Source organism: Haliaeetus albicilla, chromosome 21 (assembly GCF_947461875.1).
Source record: "Haliaeetus albicilla chromosome 21, bHalAlb1.1, whole genome shotgun sequence".
NCBI lineage: Eukaryota > Metazoa > Chordata > Aves > Accipitriformes > Accipitridae > Haliaeetus > Haliaeetus albicilla.
In genome coordinates, this window is record NC_091503.1 from 24396888 (window position 1) to 24414387 (window position 17500).

The window sequence follows — 17500 nt, forward strand, 5'->3', positions numbered from 1 at the left end:
CATGTCTTAACCAATTTTGATCAGATGTAAGGAGGACTGTGAGTGCTTAGAAATGCTGTATGTCTTCTGTATGAAATCTTGTGTGCACTAGATTGTTTTAAATTGAAAAAATGGATGTCTTAAGAGTTTCACTATGTGAATGCTTTTGGTTGTTGAAGTCTCCAATATGACTAGTTAGCTTAGATTGTTGAAGTAATTACTCCAAATTGATGGGTGGTCTTGAGAAGACATTTTCAATTGATAGCTTCTAATAGGAGGAGGGTATGTAACTAATACAGCACAATCCCTATATGGATGCCAGAGTTTAAGGAGCCATTAACCTTTTCAGTTTCTTAATATGCTCTGTGCACGTTTGTATCATTCTTCTGTGTGACAAATACGTAGCAAAGTCAGAGAACGTAGGTTGCACAGCATCTGACTACGGGCACCTTAAGGCGCAAGCCAGTGACTGTATAAAGGTATACGAAGGGTAACTTTTCGCTAAGAAGGAAATGTAGTAGTTTCGGTACACAATCTGAATTGTTAAAGCCCTTCGAATAATTCTGAACTTTTCAAACGAAAGGAGGGAAATAAGCGACCTGGGAAGGTACAGTGCTGGGGGCTGCATTCCGGACAGAGAGCTGTAGAAAAGAGGAGCTAGTGCCAATCTGGAGCACCCTCTGCTGCCCAAACTGGACATGGCAGGTCTTTCACTGCCACCGCTCTCCTTCTCAGCCTTCAGTCAAATTACAGCCAAATACTGAAATAAGGTAGAGGCAAGTATCAAAGATTTGGCTTCCTTGTTAGATGTCTCTTTTTAGAATCTGTCTTTACATCAGGTTGAAGAATATTTAGAGACGTTGGGATAGTCGAGCAAACTGCGAAAGTGTTAATGAGAAGCAGATGCGGTCAACTGGGCGTTAAGAATGGGTCACCTTCAATCTCTCTCATGTTGATCTTTTGAAATGTGATGTTTTATTACAGATAGAATAAAGCATTGGCGTTAGGATAAATCAGGACACAAATGAAAAAGATGACACACTTAAGGTTATGAAATCCGTGGTTAGTGTTTGTCAAAATGAGTGCCTTACTTCAAGCAACTGAGTCCACTATTTCAGTACAGTTGTGGATATAGCTCACTTACAGTTTTTATTTTAGTAGACTGAATTAGAGAGGGCTAAGCACCTCTAAAAACGTGGAGAGGACTTTCAAGTTTCATTCTGAGTATCCAAACTCAGATGATGTTGAGTCTGGAAAGGCAACAATATAAAATGGACATATAAAGGGGGCAGAGAAAGAAAGGTTTGAGTCTTCGTTTTCTTTTAGCATTATAGATATTACTAGCTACAAAAGGGAATTTTGTTTCTAAAGTGATTAGGTTATTTCAAACATAGATATTATGCAGTTATGAATAGCCTGTTGAAGTAAAAACAGGCAAGTCAGAAGGGTAATTTCAAAACGTAATAAACTTATTTTGCTTTTAACAGTGTTTAAGCCTCTGTTTTTGAATATGCATCAAAACATTAAAAAAACCCCAACATTATCTACTTGCAGCTTACTCTTCTTCCTTTGGATGATAACCGTGTATTTCTTTTTGAGGTTTTAAAATATTTCTATTCTTTTAAATGCTTGTCTGTTGGATATGGCTGGGTTTTGTAAGAATACAGAACAGTAATTGTAATTTGTTTCTCTGGGGATACAATTAATGCTAAATATCTAAAAATGTTTCTTGAAATTAGTGTAGAATAGATGTAATTCAGTTCCATAAACCTGCAACGTTAACATAATGCCAAATACTTCGTTTTGTTCAAAGTGATGTTGGGTTGCATTAAAGCTAGCAGGAAGGATGCATACTTTTTTTGCCAAAGGAAATACAGAAAAAGTTATCGGAATCAAATGGACTATTTTCTGGTTATTACTTTTGTATAACTCCACTGGTGTGGACTAAATAACTAAACTTTATTTCATTTTTACTAAGTAGAACCCCTCCCACCCCCCCAATTATTGCTCTAATTCTAAAATGAATAAAACTTGTAATAGGTTTTTAGTGCTTCAGAAAATGTTTTCAAGGTTTGTCATTGTTGCGCTTGCAGCTGAACAAGTGATTGGGCTGTTTGAAAATGGATCTGAGAAAGCAGAGAGGTGACTTTTTACAAAATGGTCACTTTATATATTTCAGTGTTTTCTTTGCTTTTGCTACCTTTGAATCAACTGCTTAAAAGAATGAGTAAGATATTGATTAAAAAGTGTAACATACTGTATGCAAGATATGGTGGGTTTTTTGTTAATCAAGACAGGCTTGTAGAGAAATGTATTTGTCAGACCTTTACTTGAGTACAGTGAATTAAGGAAAGATGCTTCCTAAACTTGAATTCACTTGCTTTACTTGTTTTGATTCGTGGTTATATTAGCTTAATGTGGTTATCTGGATTGCCGAGCAGTCAAGAATTTGAATCGTAGGAATAACCTTAAAATTAGGAGATCTAACAAAGAAGAAACAATTACAGATTCTGAAGTTGCTGTACATGGTTTTAGTGTCAAAGATTAAGGTAAACAGATAATGATGTGTCTATTTAGTCTTTAAACACAGATTAATAATCTATTATTCCTAGGGACTGTAGGAAAGGTTTAACAGATTATTGAAGAAAGCCATAGGGTTACAGATATATGCAGCTAACTGTATATAGTAGTCTATAGAAAAATTATTTTTTTGTAAATTATGAAATGTCATGAATCATTTTTCTTAGGCAGTCTTGCTTTTGTCAGCCCAAAGAAGAAAGCTATATTATTAGAATTTTAGTAATTTTAAATACTTACCTTACTCTTTGCATAGCTGCTTACGTCTAGGTTTAGACTAGAATTAATGAAAACGTGAATAATTGACTAGTATTCGAGGTTTAATAAAGTTAAGTTCAGAGCATGGATTAAGAATAGGAAAGAAAATTTTTATGCTTGTGATGCAAATTAAAGCCAAAGTCTATCTCAAACATACATACCATGAAATTTCATTGTCGTCAATATGGTGTTTGTCAGTGCAGAACTGGACTGATTACTGAAATATAATTACCTTTGTGGACGAATTTGGTGGCAGGGGGAAGTATCTCCTAAGATACTTCAGCAATATTAAAGTAGCACCCTTAAAGGCCTGTTATTTCTAATGCACTTTAAACTGTAATTGAATAAAAAATGACTGCACTGGACTATTTTGAGAAATCTTTACCATTGTGCAACATGTAATTATAGAATTTTGCATTTAAATATTCCAGCATAAAAATATTTTCTCACTTTCCAAGTAATACACTTTTTATAATATTAGAGGAATTGTTCTATTACTACAATAATAGTTTCAGAGGATAACCTTTCCCAAAAGTTAAGCATTTAGGGCAGCAATAGCAATATTGCTGTTCGTGTTTGACTTCAGTAGTCAGAAAAGTTTTGGGTTTTTTCGTTGCTTTCAACTTTTGCTAATTAAGATTTTTCTTATAAGATAATGACTTATACCTTGTGGTCCAAAATGTGCGGTTTAGACTTTTAATCATTCCCTCATTCAAAACCAAACTATTCTAAAAACTTATAGGCTTTTTTTGGTGCAGGTAGACAATGCCATACTTTTTACTGATGGTATAAGCCATTATTTTACTGAGAACCATTAGCTATTTAAAACTTCGTGCATAAATTAAAGAGGAGCTAAATGGATTTGCAGTTGTTGCCATTAGTAGCATTTTAGATTATACAGGCAATTATTGTGTTCATTATCGTAGAGCAGCCCCTTTGCAAAACTATTGTGGTTGTCTTAGACATTATGTACAAATTTCCCCTTGGAGAATAAAATTTCCAGTGGTGTGTTTAATTTTGTTAACACAGTTGTTTCAAATAGAACAAATATTATGACAAGTAGAAGAAAATTTGGTTTTCTGATATGGGAAATAGCAATAAATGTGGAAAATTACTTCAATTCTTAAGTCATCTATTTCCTATATTGTCATAATTATTCAGGGTATGATTATTTTCAAAAGGAAAGGAATCATTTTCTTAAGATGGTATATTTTACAAATGCTTTGATAAAATCACAATGTAGTTAAAATTAAGTTTACCCACTTTTTCAATATTCAGATGAATTCTAGAGAATATTGCTGAATTTCTACATGAAATGTGTCTGGATAAGTCAGCAGTGTTTCATTAGTTTGAGTGCAGAAGTTGCTTAAGTGGAAAGGCACAGAATTAAACTAATTAAGTGTATTTCAGTACTTTATAGTAACTAATTTTTGAGAAATGGAGAATGCATTTCTATTAAAACTTAGTTTCTTTGTGTGCCGTAAGTAGGCTTTTGCAATTGCCTTCACTTGGCTATAGGAAATTAAAATATTAAAATTGACTACGGCCAATAGTATGATCTACATTAAAAAGGATGACATTATTAGTAACAAACCAAATGTTCTTGAGCAAGAGATTTACTGTGTGAAAATTTTTCATCATCGACTTTTTTATTCTCTTAATATCTCTCCAAACACATTTTGGTTGGATTCCAAACTTAAATTCACATCTGTCTTCATCAATTAGAAAGGTATTAATGCTTTGAATTAGCTACGTATCAGTGTGCAGTGGACTAAATTTAATGTTTCTGTCCAAAAAGTGGCATTCTTTCCAAAGAAGCTCTTTATTCATTTCTATTCTGGGGTGGGGTTTTTACAGAGGGCAGAGGGGGGAGCTGAGGGGAGAGATAGGCTTTCACTACCATGATGCAGGAAAAAAAAGTGTGAGGTAGTGGTTATGCATATTGCAAGACAGTGATTCTTTATTTTATTACAAAAAAAGACCAACTCTAGAAGGCCAGATTAAATCATTCCTTTCACTTTTTAATGGGATTTGGATGAATAGAGTAAAATATGCACTTTGCATTCATTGATAGCATCTTTAGGTTGAGGTAATTGAGTCTTTTTTCCCTGACTGAATGAATAATGACTTCATCTGATCCTCAGCGAGGCCTGAAACTTAGGCTGCCTTTGTCAACGCAAAAAGATCTGGGCTTTGAAACATGCTCTACTTCCCTGGCTTAATTTTTCTTCATTTTAATCCAAAAACCTATTTTTCTCAATAATTCAAGCATAAACTATGTAGTAGTTGAAGCAGCGGAAATTGCAAGATATTTGTCCTCGTTGTGCTGCTTTTTAAATGCAGCTGATAAATCAGCCGCTGTGGTCTTCAGCTGCCTGGTTCTCTAGGGAAGGGACAGCCCATGTGTAAGCAAGATTGCTGGAATTTTGAAGAACTATATTTAAAGTGGTTCTTTTGCAGACTGTTTGTTATCTAAGGAAGTGTTATGTTTTACTGGTCTTACTGGCAAGACTTGGAGATAAAAGGGGCATCTGTGATGGGGCCTAGGAAACTCTTCCTGACATAATTTTCCCACATATTTTACTGACTGCAAGAGCATCCCAAAAAGCGGAGTATATATACTTAGCTTACAGCATACATTATTGAAATGGTGAGAGTCTTAGTTACATAGCTTAAAAATATTTTTTTCATGAGAAACAGTAGATGAAAGAGAGCCTCTCAGTGTTTTTGCTAAAATGGTTCTAAATCAAATACCTTTTTACTCAGGAAAAGTTGAAGCTCTGTTTTGCTATTTTGGTTGGAAAATGGATATTCTACTTGATTGTTGTTGTTTATTATTATGTTAAAATAACTGAAAGCTTCATACAATTAAAAATTATTTCTATGAAATTAGGTCAGATTTACAGACCCCTTTGGAGTACAGTTACAAGTTACGGTACACTAGTTTTGTGAATGAGAAGGTAGCTCGGTCACGTTTGTCCGTCGATTCTTGAATCTACCAGGTTTTTGATCTTCTAGCAGTAAACGAGCAGTAGCTACCCTACAAATATACAGCGCCAGCATTTTTGCTGCATGCGTGACAGAAGGAAAGCGTTCCTGCTCATTTGTTGATCTTTAATTGCCTTTTCTCCTGGCCCTCCTCTGTTCCTGTCCTGGATCAGGGGATGGGGGAGAGACGTGTGAGATGTAAAGGCATTCCAAACTGGCTGGGATAGTTCGCACTGGTTCCGGGACTTGTTACTGTCCTGTAACCACGGACCATCTCTTGCATGCCAGCATAGGAACAATAATCAATTCGGTTATCAAAATGCAGTTAATTGTTACAAGTGCTTGGATTTTTAATAGGTAGGAATAAAAAAAGCCAATAATACCTGATTGTTTGCACTGCAAAGTGTCAGTTGAAGAAAAACTAATGACTAACTTGATTTATACTTCTTCCTCTAGGTTGGCTTGCTGGATCTGGAGCTGAATCAACTGACCAAAGCCCTGTTTTTGGCTTTAGTTGCACTATCAGTTGTTATGGTAACCTTGCAAGGATTTGTAGGCCCATGGTATCGCAACCTTTTCCGGTTCCTCCTCCTGTTTTCCTATATCATCCCGATCAGGTATGTATAAGACTGAAAGAAAAACACAGATGTCTAATTTCACTGAATGTGGCTTTCTTGAAATTTATACTTGCTTCTCATTGAGAAGGAAATTGATCTTATCAGGAAGCTGAAGGAGAAGGTGCCAACAAATCTGCTGATTCTTGAAGGATCACTGTACAGAAAACAATACTGTTGTATTTTTTTGTATAATGTTAATCTTGCTGGAGTAATCAGGATATCTAATCCTTTACTAGCATAAATTTATTAATAAGGATACAATCTTGGTATATCTGAGAATGTGGTTTTAGGAAACGTGCATTTAAATGAACTGTTAGGTATATTTTGGAATTTTATTTTTAATGCCTTAAATACTGAAAAGGTTCCATTTCTCTGGTTAAAATACAGACCTTTTACTACAACAATGATTAATTTAAATTGGCTGAATAATGTAGGTGCACTTTTACAATGAGAGGACTTTTAACATGTGTAACCAAGTAGAGACTTGCCCTGAATTAATTAATTCATTAAGCATGAGTACTGTATATTCAAATTGCAGATAAACTGGAACAGGAAATAATACCCATGTGTGTAATCAAGTCTTCTGTGGACACAGAAGTGAGAACACTGACTCTGAAATGAATTTTTTTTTTTTTCCCCTGAGTGGGTATTTCCTTTACAAAATGGAAATATTCTCTCCTGTTAAAATACCCAGTGTTTAGATTAAGGTGATTGTTAATTTTAGATGCTCTCTGAAACTCTTCAGTTTGAGATACATCATTCAGTAAGCCCAGTGGCTAGCTGCAGAGTTAGCAGCAACTAAACTGTAGACAGGTTTAAGACCTATCTCCTCAGGTTTGAACACAATATTTAAATTCATGTAGTATTAAAAAAAAAAAAAAAGGATTTCATTAGGTATTTTAATCTAAGCTTACATGATTTATGTGTTACTGTGTTCACATTTTTTAAGTACGTGTCTATGTGAAGGAAACTATCTTATTTGAGCAATTTGATACTCAGGAAGTATCTCTCTTAAGGTTTTATAACTTAAAGGACCTGTATTTTCATACTATTTTTGTGTTGCAAGAGTGACTGATTCTGTTGGGAAGTTGAAGGAGAAGCTTCCAGCAAATCCCCTGGGGAGTTGAGGAGACCTCATTGTAGAAACTAGTCATCTTAGAACAGTTTCCACTTCCTTTAACTAGCTCTTGTTTTTTATTTACACATTCATATTTCAATGTTGTGATTTCTAAACACTGTTGTTGTCATAACTCCCTTACTGCTTGTATGATGCTGCTGTTCAGGTCATGTCGTCATTTGCCCCGTACCCACACAGTTACTGAGTATTAAGTAACTTATCCGTGTGAAGAGGCAAAAAGTGCTGCATTCAAGTGATAAGTAAAGTCTGCGTATTGCTGAAAGACGCACTTAATCATCAAAGACATGTAGGGGAAAGGAAAAATGAGCTAAGAGCATAAAGGATCACTTGTCAGTCACCGTGTTCTTCCATAATAAACATACTAAGCCAAAACTTATTAAAATGGTTAAAGGACAGATATATCTTTGTTACTAGATGCAAGAGGATTAAGAGCATATAGGTGGTGTAAGTAAATTTGACTCTATATTGACAGTTCAACATACTCCACTGAAAAACATGTTGATTGAGCAGCTCATTTTCAACTTAAGAGTTGTTTAGTGGACTTGTGGGATAGTTCTTTTCCAAAAATAATTTCTAGGATACACCCAATCCCATTTTTCAATTGCTTGTGGGAGATAATAGGCGAAGTGGAAGTAGTAGAAAATGTGATTGGTTTAGTTTTGAGATGGACCATATAGTTACTCTATGGAAGATCAGATAGGAATCTATCAGAGAATGCTTTTTCCTCTAGAGGTTTATCTTATTTCTATACCAAGTTTTCTTCAACTCAGATCATTCGTATACAGGGTCGCTTCCCACACTGTCAGCAAAATAAACAGCTCCAGTCATGCCGCTGTTCAAATATAACTATACTTCTCTTCCTCTCTTCTGGATGTTAAGTATGGAAATAACTTATTCTTTAGGCTGTATTTGGAGTGTGAACTCTTGGAGATGAAAATTGCAAGACTAATGATGCTGAAGCACCAGGTGTTGTGTCCTCTCATTATTTTTAAAATAGCTGTATGGGGGAAATAATGAACTTTTCACAGGTAAAGGAAATGAGCATGGGAGAGTAGGATTGACTGGTTAGAGGCAAAGTATATCTGAACTCATGCATGCATGAAATGTGTTGATTGATGGTTTTAGAGAATTCAGGAAGTTTCTAAATACAGAGCTTTTTTGCAGTTCTGTTTGGATTTTGGTTTGCAGGGCAAGGGAAATTCTAGGTATGCAATAAAAATAATTTTCCATGGCCAAACATGTTTGGTGAAGATCATCAGGAGGAGGTAACTAACTGTTAGCAGAGTTTAACTGATCTCTGCACAGTATCTCCTATAATTGATAGGAAGAGGACCTTTTTTTTTTTGCCCTGGGACCAGCTAGTTCCTTGTGATTCAGCTGCATCCTCAATATTCCTCTAGATCAATGTTGCTTCACTGTGTGAAGGGTATTAACCATGGGGCATGTAAGACTTCACAAGCATGAACATAAAGCAACTGTAGAAAAAAACCCCAACACAACCAAACAAAAACTACCCCAACAACCAATGCCTGCCACCCCCCAAAAAAAAAATCCCAGCCCACAACATTGCACACATTCTGTAGTGTACAAGGAATCAAGCAAAATGGAGAAAAAGTAGTAGTAAACAAACATTGAAAGCTTAGCCCAGCTCTTAAGTGCTTGTAAGTTAGAACTATTATGCACAAAATGTTTTGAACAGCCCCATACCCCGAGAAATGTTTGACCCTTAAAAAATGACTCTTCTCTAATTGACGTTTCTTCTTCCCCTTTGGAGGAAGCATAGCCCAGGGAGCCTCTGTAGGCAATCTGTCTCCCTACAAAGTTAATCTATTTTAATTTCTTCAGATTTATTGGGAAAGGAGGATAGAAAGCAGTACTTGACAGACTATCCAAACCAAAATAAATCTCTCTAGGATTATGCTCACCCATTCTCTGAGTTTTTCCATGTTCCTCTGTATTCTTAGGCTTTTTTCTAGTTGGCTCTAGCCAGTTTGAGATGCATTAATGGCTATCCATAGGTTCCTCAAGTGTCACTGAGACCATTTCATTACTTGTTTTAAATAAAATCATTGATTGAAATACATTCTCCATTAGTTTACGAGATCTTGCCTGACTATGTCACCTAGTGCAGTTATCACATAGGCTGGGGGAGCGTGTGTCCTCAGATATCCATGCTGCTGCTCTTTGTGATACCAGCATGGAAGTTCTTAGGCCTGTGGTGTTTCCTTTTCTTTTTTTTTTTCTTTTTTTTTTTTTTTTTAAATAGTAAGGTCCTTTTGTTGAACACCTTGTGTTTTTTTGGATTATTTATTTTCTGAGTGACAAAGGCCAGAGGGCAAAACCAGTCACACTAATGAAAAGTCAGCACCTCAGGCGGAGGAAGATGAGGTAAAGCTTTGTCATTGTTATACTATCTTGTACCTGGTTACCCAGTTTGACTCTATTACTGTGATTCTTTTTGGTCTGCGTCCGCCCAAAATGTAGCCAAGAAAGTTGGGGTGGTGGTTTTTTTCAAGATAATTTAGGCTTCGCCAGGCAGTGTTCAGCGAAATTACTGCCTCGCGTACACAGGCATGCGAGTCCTGTAGCTGTACATGCTTCTGCCCAGCTGTTAAGAAATGTAGAGGATTTACCATAAAATGATAAGGTACTGACTGGGGATCTGGTAAAAATATGTATGGTCCAGGCTTTATATTTAGTAGCAGTTTAAAGCTGGCTTGACAGGGGCTTAATCAGCTGTCTTTTTAGGAGGATCCTTTAGTTTTGGTGTACACAGAAGCTGAAATGTCTTTTATCCTTTCCTTCAGACACCCCAAGGCTCCTGAGCACGGAGCCATTCTGCCAAAATAAGCTGTCCCAAACGTTCGGAAGGAACTGCCTTGCACTTAAGTGGTAAAGTTTTGGGGCACTACCTGGCTCCCGGCTGCTTTTTTCTGGGTCTTTAAGGAGCATTTAAAGAAGGTCATTCAGGTTATGTCAGTCTGTTTTCAGTGGGCAGTGAGGAAAACACTGCTAGGGAGTCTTGTATCTGAAATTCATTAATAGCCAATCAAATCCCAGACCATACAAATATGAAAAAGGAGGTTTTATTCAGTGTGCTGCTGTGTATTCCTGAGATCCGGGGAACTCACGCCTATGCAGGACTGTAATGCCTATAACAGCAGCGAGCAGCTATTGTAGTTTGTGCTGTCCCTGTTGGAGTTCTAATCTGTATAACCTGTAGATGTGAGAGTATCAGTATATGTAGTCTCACATATACAGGCAGAATATATTTTAGATACATGATGCAAAGCTTTCAGGGTGGAAGAGCTAAAGAGCTGCTCATAAAGTAGTTTAAGCAGTCCTTATAAATGTGTATTATGCTTCTATACCATACCATGATATATAATGCAATCTATATAGAGACTGAAAAATACTATATGAAGCTGCTTGGTATTTTACAAACTAATTTTGACTTCTTCATGCAACAGGGCCTATGGTGTGTGCCTCTCATGCTAAGAGTAAGTCTTATGCTGCCCAGTGTGGTGCCGTACTACTGCCTGAGCTAGCTTTGTGCTTTTCTTACAATGTCTGGTATTCACGCTACATAGAGAAAGCACAACCAGTTTTAAAAAAAGAAGTCATTTTTTTAACTGATGTATTGCAGTAGATCTTTTTCATTTCTAACCTTGCAACATTGCCTGTTTGCTCCTAGTTTTTTTTCTGGTTTTAATCTAATAGTATTACAGTAAGTAATGCCAAATTTGTCTGGAATACACTAAAAATATTCGTGTTTTAAAAATTATTTGTCTTAGACATCTGGTGTCAATATTGTTGCCATTGTGCAAGAGGCTTAATGAAAGAAGGCATCTGACCTGATAAATGTGAAGATAACAAAGAAACATTTTTAATAGGAAGCAATTATTGTTATTCTGAACTGCATATGCCACATCTCTTGTGCCAAGGTGCTCGTTTGACATGCATTCTATTTGTATTTTGGACTCTACTGTGTTTTCAGCCTGTAAGAAATTCATAGATTAATTTTCTCATTAATTATTCCCCAGATTTCCTCCTGAGGTTTTAAGTTCTACCTGTGTTACAACATCTAATTAGCTGTACCTAGGTTGCATGTGGCCCTTGAAAAACCGCGTGTGCCACAGTCGCTATAGCAATACAGGGTTGATATGCATTTTTTTTGCCACACATATTTAAGCACAAATGTGTGGGATTGAGTTCTCTTTTAAAGTTACATTCATTGCCTGGGTTTTATGTACAGCGTTATGTGTACCTTCTTTCATTTCCTTTTATATGCTTACATAATAGACAAAATTTAGAAAAATTAGTCCAAGAGAACTACTAAGACCAATTATGAAGCAAACAAGAACACAGATCTGAGGTTTTTCTTTGGAGTATCAGACAGATAGCAGAGAAAACTAAATAAAAATGTATATAGTGAGCTAATCACAAAAAGAGTATTATATTGAAATTTCATCTCCAAATAAAATACAGGAGGAGGGGAATTAGGAAAAAATAAAGGGATGAGCTATGGGCTGATTTTTTATTTATTTAGCTCTTGATGAAATATTGTGTTTAAAAGAAGTAACTTCTGTTTTGTTCTATTTTTAGTTGTTTAGTGCCAGCTAATAGAAGTTGTCAGGCTCCAAAAATCACTTTCTGTGAAGATTTAACTTTCCAGACATATTGAAGTTAAAACACTCTTGGTTGTTTCTTGACCAGTAACGTTAAAATTACTCCGTATTGTTTTCTAGATTGTAAATAAGGTGTATATCTGTGTATAGTTTAAGGCTGTTTCAAGAGTAAGGGATATAGGAAGGTTAAGCGGTATAGCCATAGGGGATTGGGTACAGTTTTGGGTACTAACATGACCCAAATATGATTTTCAGTATTTCACTTAGAAGCCCTGAAAATTAACAAGATATCATCTCAATTACTTCATTTATTTTAAAAATTGGATACCACTACAGGTGCTCATACTGCATCTGGAATTTTGGCAGGGCTTTGGTTTTTGCTGCGAAACTTCTGCTTATACACAGAGCTTCTCGGGAAGTTCTTCCTGCCCACCAAAGCTCGAGTAAAACTATCATACGATTTTGATTCAAATTCATACTTGAATTTTATTAGGCACAGTATCACTGTTCACAAAATTGTCTTTGCTAACTTCATTACGTCTTGATTGCTTTTCACTGAGTCGTGAAAGGCAGAATGTTTCTGGAGTTTCTAAATGTATTTGTCTGAAACTTTCTCAGTGAAGGCCCTTGCTTATTGGCAAATGTGTCTATTTTGGCTAAAAAACAAAATCAGAAATCTTTATAAAGGGACCTAATGTCATTACAATTTGGGAGAAAATGAAGTTCAGCAGTCCTGTAAATATTAATTTGTTTAACCTAAAACACTCCTGATGTTTTTGAGGGAATAAAAGCAAAAGTATCTGGTTTTAACTAGTAGTAAAAAGAAGTGTGGATTCTGAAATGTGTTGTTGATTCGTTCTGAAGCTGAATTGCAGAGAAATGCCATGCTGGCTCTTGGTAGAATAAATCCCCAAGTTGGATAAAAGTTGCCTTAGGTTTGCCTGCTCTAGGGTAACTAGTGCTGATGTTGAGAGACAAGAAACTTCACACTATTATGTTCACTAAATATGCCTGTTCTCTGCAATCAATATTAACATGCTGTGTCTGAAGATTGCATGTTAATTGGTTTGCTAAAAATTAGTGTTACTGATGCAACAATGTGCTAATGCTACATGTGATGCTGTTCTGTGCATTAATAAATGATATGTATGGAGTCTAAAATTGGATGAAATTGAGAAGGATTTAAAAACTGGTGAATTTAAAATGTTTTTGGTTCTATAACAAGGTTTCTTAAAGTCCACAAAGGATAATATTGTCAGGCACTACAATAGCTTGGTGTTGAGTAAGCTTAGTATCTCCTTCTTTTATTGTGTAAAAATTCTTGGACTTTTCAGTCAAGTATTTCTATCTGTTCCTGTGAAGCTCTGTTGGAGAGACTTCTAGTTTTGAAAGCAAACTCAGTATTAACAGGCCTCCATCATTTTTAGTGTTAACGACAGTGTCCGTAATGTGCTAGGTGATGGCTACAATGATTTCAAAGACAAAATTTTCCTCTAAGACAACAAGCTCTAAGTGAAGGAAGTCAGAGCAGGATACAGTGTACAAATTTTAGAATTAATACTAAAAATGCATCGATAGCCTTCATTTTTTGATTGTTTTTTTTATTATTATTATTTTATTCCTGTTTAATTCCTTACTCATCTTAACAATTCAAGCATGTACTCAATATCTCTCTGTGTGCCAGAAAGCTGTCTTGGGGAGTCATTGGGGAGATGTTATTTCTCTGGAGGCCAGTGGTGCCAGCTTTCTATTACGTCCATCAGCATAAAGGGGGTACACTTTGTTCCATGTAGTGCATGCTGGAAAGCTAGGGTATTTCCTAAAATGCCTTGATGCTTTGAAATACAGATTTCTCCTCACCGCTCAGCAAGAGAAGCTGTCTTTTTTTTTTTTTCTTACCTTTAAATTATATTTAAGTGAGATTATAATTAAATTCATGTAGAGAGTGTTTAGAACATCAAAACCAGGGTAACACACACTCTTATAAAAGATGCAAGTGAAGATGGGAACTGCACTTCAGCTTTGAGAGACTTTTCTGATTTAATCTTACTGAAGTACAGTTTTTGCTATCTGGATGACTTTGTAGGTCTCCACTGGTAGAGCAGCCATGTGGATTTCTCTCTGTGTGCCATGTACCTGAGATTGCAGCTCTTAAATAGAGCTTTTATCACAGAATTCCTGTCTCGGTTGCCCAGGCAGAAAAAAACTATTTATAGCCCAAATGCCTCTTTGAAGTGGCGTGATGAGCAGCTTTCATCCTTCACTTACTCTGCTTACTCCTGGCTGTTCTTAAATAAAGTAAGTGTGCTCGTGTTTCTTTTCTCAAGCTAGTCAGCATCCTTTGTACTTGGCAGGCTAACTAGCAGGTTGCCTTCCCGTAGAGTAGTAAATCTTTTGCTGTTCCTTCTGTTGACTAATACATATCTCAGTGTAAAGTGTGTTACATTGATTCTTATATTCTAACTCTGCAAGTTAACGGATATACATCATACTGGTTGCTCAGTACTCGCTCTGGACTGAGTAAGACAGCATAAAACTGTAGTTAAACAGTGTGAGGCAAGTGACTTCCAGTATTTTTCTCCTTGTTATACTGTAGCATTTTCAATAAAAAGAATCTGGTAGAGTCCTTCCTCTGTTGTCTGTCCTAATTTTTTTTTTTTTTTACGTTTATTTGTGTGTCTGAAGGCAGCTGAAATTAGGTATGATACTGCAAAACTAATTGGGGTATATCACCAGGTAAAAGGCTAGTTTCCTGCTGCTGATGATTTTAATGGGAAAATAAGAGCTAGGTAAAGAGCAAAAGACCATCTTGAATGGTCAAGTATCTTGTGGGAAAAAGGCTTGTTTCTTTTTGTGCTGGAACATGTGTTGTCTTCTGCTGTACAAAGGGGAAGGAAAGAGGGGATGTGGAATAAACTGAATTTTCTCAGTGTGTGTTGAAATTTCAGATGTTCTCACAATTCTAGTTAAATTCATCTCTTCTTTATGGGATATTGCAGTTTGTGACTCACTGTTCCCTTCGCTGTTAGCTCGGGTAATTCACAATCAATCTGTCACTGTGATTGCAAGAGGACAGACAAAAACTGTTGGTGGCTGCTGTTTTGGTTATGCTGTAAAGCAGCACTTCAGGACTGTTAAAAAAGGTCTGAAGAGCATTAGCGGTATTTTGACCTTGATAGATACGTTTGAAGAGTTTTAAGAGTCATGTTACTGTAAACCTGCTACTGAACTTGGGACTTTGAGTCCTGTGCCCTGGGCAAGTTAGCTACAAATAGTCCACGTAGCCACTTTCCTAGCTGTTTTTTCAGTATTTCTGTTAGAGCAGAGTCAACAGCAATGAACATGTACCTATTCCTTAGTCACTGTTCCTCTGACATGGTAGCACGAACGTGGTGAATAGCTAAAGGAAAGTAGCGTGTTAAAGTTTTAGATCAAGGTGGCATAGAGTTTTGAGTTGGAGCATTTATTTGGGGGGAAGAGCATTGTGATTAAAGGTATCTATGATCAGCATGAGTGAAGACTTTTTTATTATAACATAGGAATACAAGGTGCAAGGGCAATTGATTCTTGTATGACGTAGACATGGAAATATTAACAAAAAAAATATGTAGACACCGAGTGAACTGGAAGAAAAATACTTTTGATTTTGCACTTCTATGTTTAATCAGGAAAACTTGCTGCAAATTAAGTTTCTAGTACAGAGCTACCCAAAGGTTCCTTATTGCTGCTGGCAGTAGCAACTGCAGCCCACATGTTATCACATGAGGGTACGTTTCACTGCTTGGGCACTACTCTCTTTTTGCAGTAGAGAGCCTCTGTAACTATATTTTGGGAAGGACAAGCAGCATTGTTGGTTGGTTGTGGTGGGAAAGAGAAGTTGACAAATATAGTTGTACTTTCCTAAAGAAAAAATAGTTTTTTGAAAAAACAGTGACTTGAAGAGGTACAAAAATATTTGTACTTTCACATCATAAAGAAAATGTAGGTGGTGGGGTTTTGGTTTTGGTTTTTTTTTTAACAGATAAAAACTGTGACTTGAATAGCAATCTGGTCTTGTTGATAAAGTGTATATAATAATCTCATCTGTATAAGTGTAGTAATGTAATTCTGTCAAGAATCTCCACAAAGTCTTGTAATCTGTCCATGGAGAAGGCATGGTATTGCATTTGTTTGTATTGCAGTAGCTTCTAAAAGTCTGATGGAGCCTGAATTTCTAATGTGATATGTACTCTACAAACACATAAAAAAAGCATTGTTCCAAAATTTTTGTTGCGTATAGTTTTAAGGTTTTTTTTTCAGGTATCCTAAAAAGAGCTTCTAGTTTTATTTTTATGGTTATAACTTTCACTTTGCCTACTATTCACACTGATTATGGTATAAATTTCCTTTGCAGTTTACGTGTGAACTTGGACATGGGTAAGGCAGCCTATGGGTGGATGATTATGAAAGATGACAATATTCCTGGAACAGTTGTTCGAACTAGCACCATACCAGAAGAGTTGGGACGATTAGTTTATTTACTAACGGATAAAACAGGTATATCAGGTTACAATTCTGAAATACGATGACTTTTATAAAATTTCTAAACTTTATTCTATATTTGAATATGTTAATGTAAGAGTAGATTTAGACTACTGATTTTTATTTTTCAGTAAAAATTTTAAGCATGTGTATAAGGACTTTGTACCAGTACCAACAGGCTTAGGTAGGCCGGTACTTCCATGTGGAAGTCAGTATTTGGCAGTAATCTCATTTATTCCGGTGGGAACACTCCTGCTATAGTAACAGGACACTGGATAGCATTAGTAAGAGTACTATATATCTTACTCCGAAAAGACTCTGGATTAGCACTCAGGATGCTATTTTATTCTGCACCTCATTTCTACTGCAATATTGTACGATAGTAACAGTGAAGAATGGCCTTCAAGAGAGCAAGTCATTTCCAAAACAAGTCATAAGATCAGCCTCCAACATGACATCTGTTATCCCCGTGAAGTTAGTTGCTCTTTACGTTACAAAGACCAGTCCTAGAGCTGTTGTATGTTTTCATCTTCATAACTGTAACCTGTTACTATACCTGACCTGGTATGCTGGAAAGCCCAACCCTTACCAGGATCAGAAGGTAGGTAAGTGTGTGAAGTAGTAATAGCTTGCAGTACGACTGAAACTTGTTACAGTCTTACTATGCTCTTAATTCTGGATGTATTTAAGGAATCTTAAAGTTTATTTTGGAAAAGATCATAATAAATAACAAGTTAAGTTCTGTAGCAAATACAGTGTTTCTTCTCCTTTCTTGGTTCTTTCCTGAGATTGAA

The 17500-nt window shown here is 36.1% G+C and overlaps 1 protein-coding gene across 2 annotated transcripts in view; it reads left to right on the plus strand.

The window, feature by feature from the left end:
- Positions 1-17500, plus strand: part of ATP9B (ATPase phospholipid transporting 9B (putative)) — a 169333-nt gene that overhangs the window by 108792 nt on the left and 43041 nt on the right. For both annotated transcript variants that reach the window (XM_069809226.1, XM_069809227.1), the window contains exons 12-13: positions 6259-6419; positions 16579-16721. In XM_069809226.1, the coding sequence (XP_069665327.1) occupies positions 6259-6419; positions 16579-16721 (304 nt within the window). The remainder of the gene's footprint in view (positions 1-6258; positions 6420-16578; positions 16722-17500) is intronic.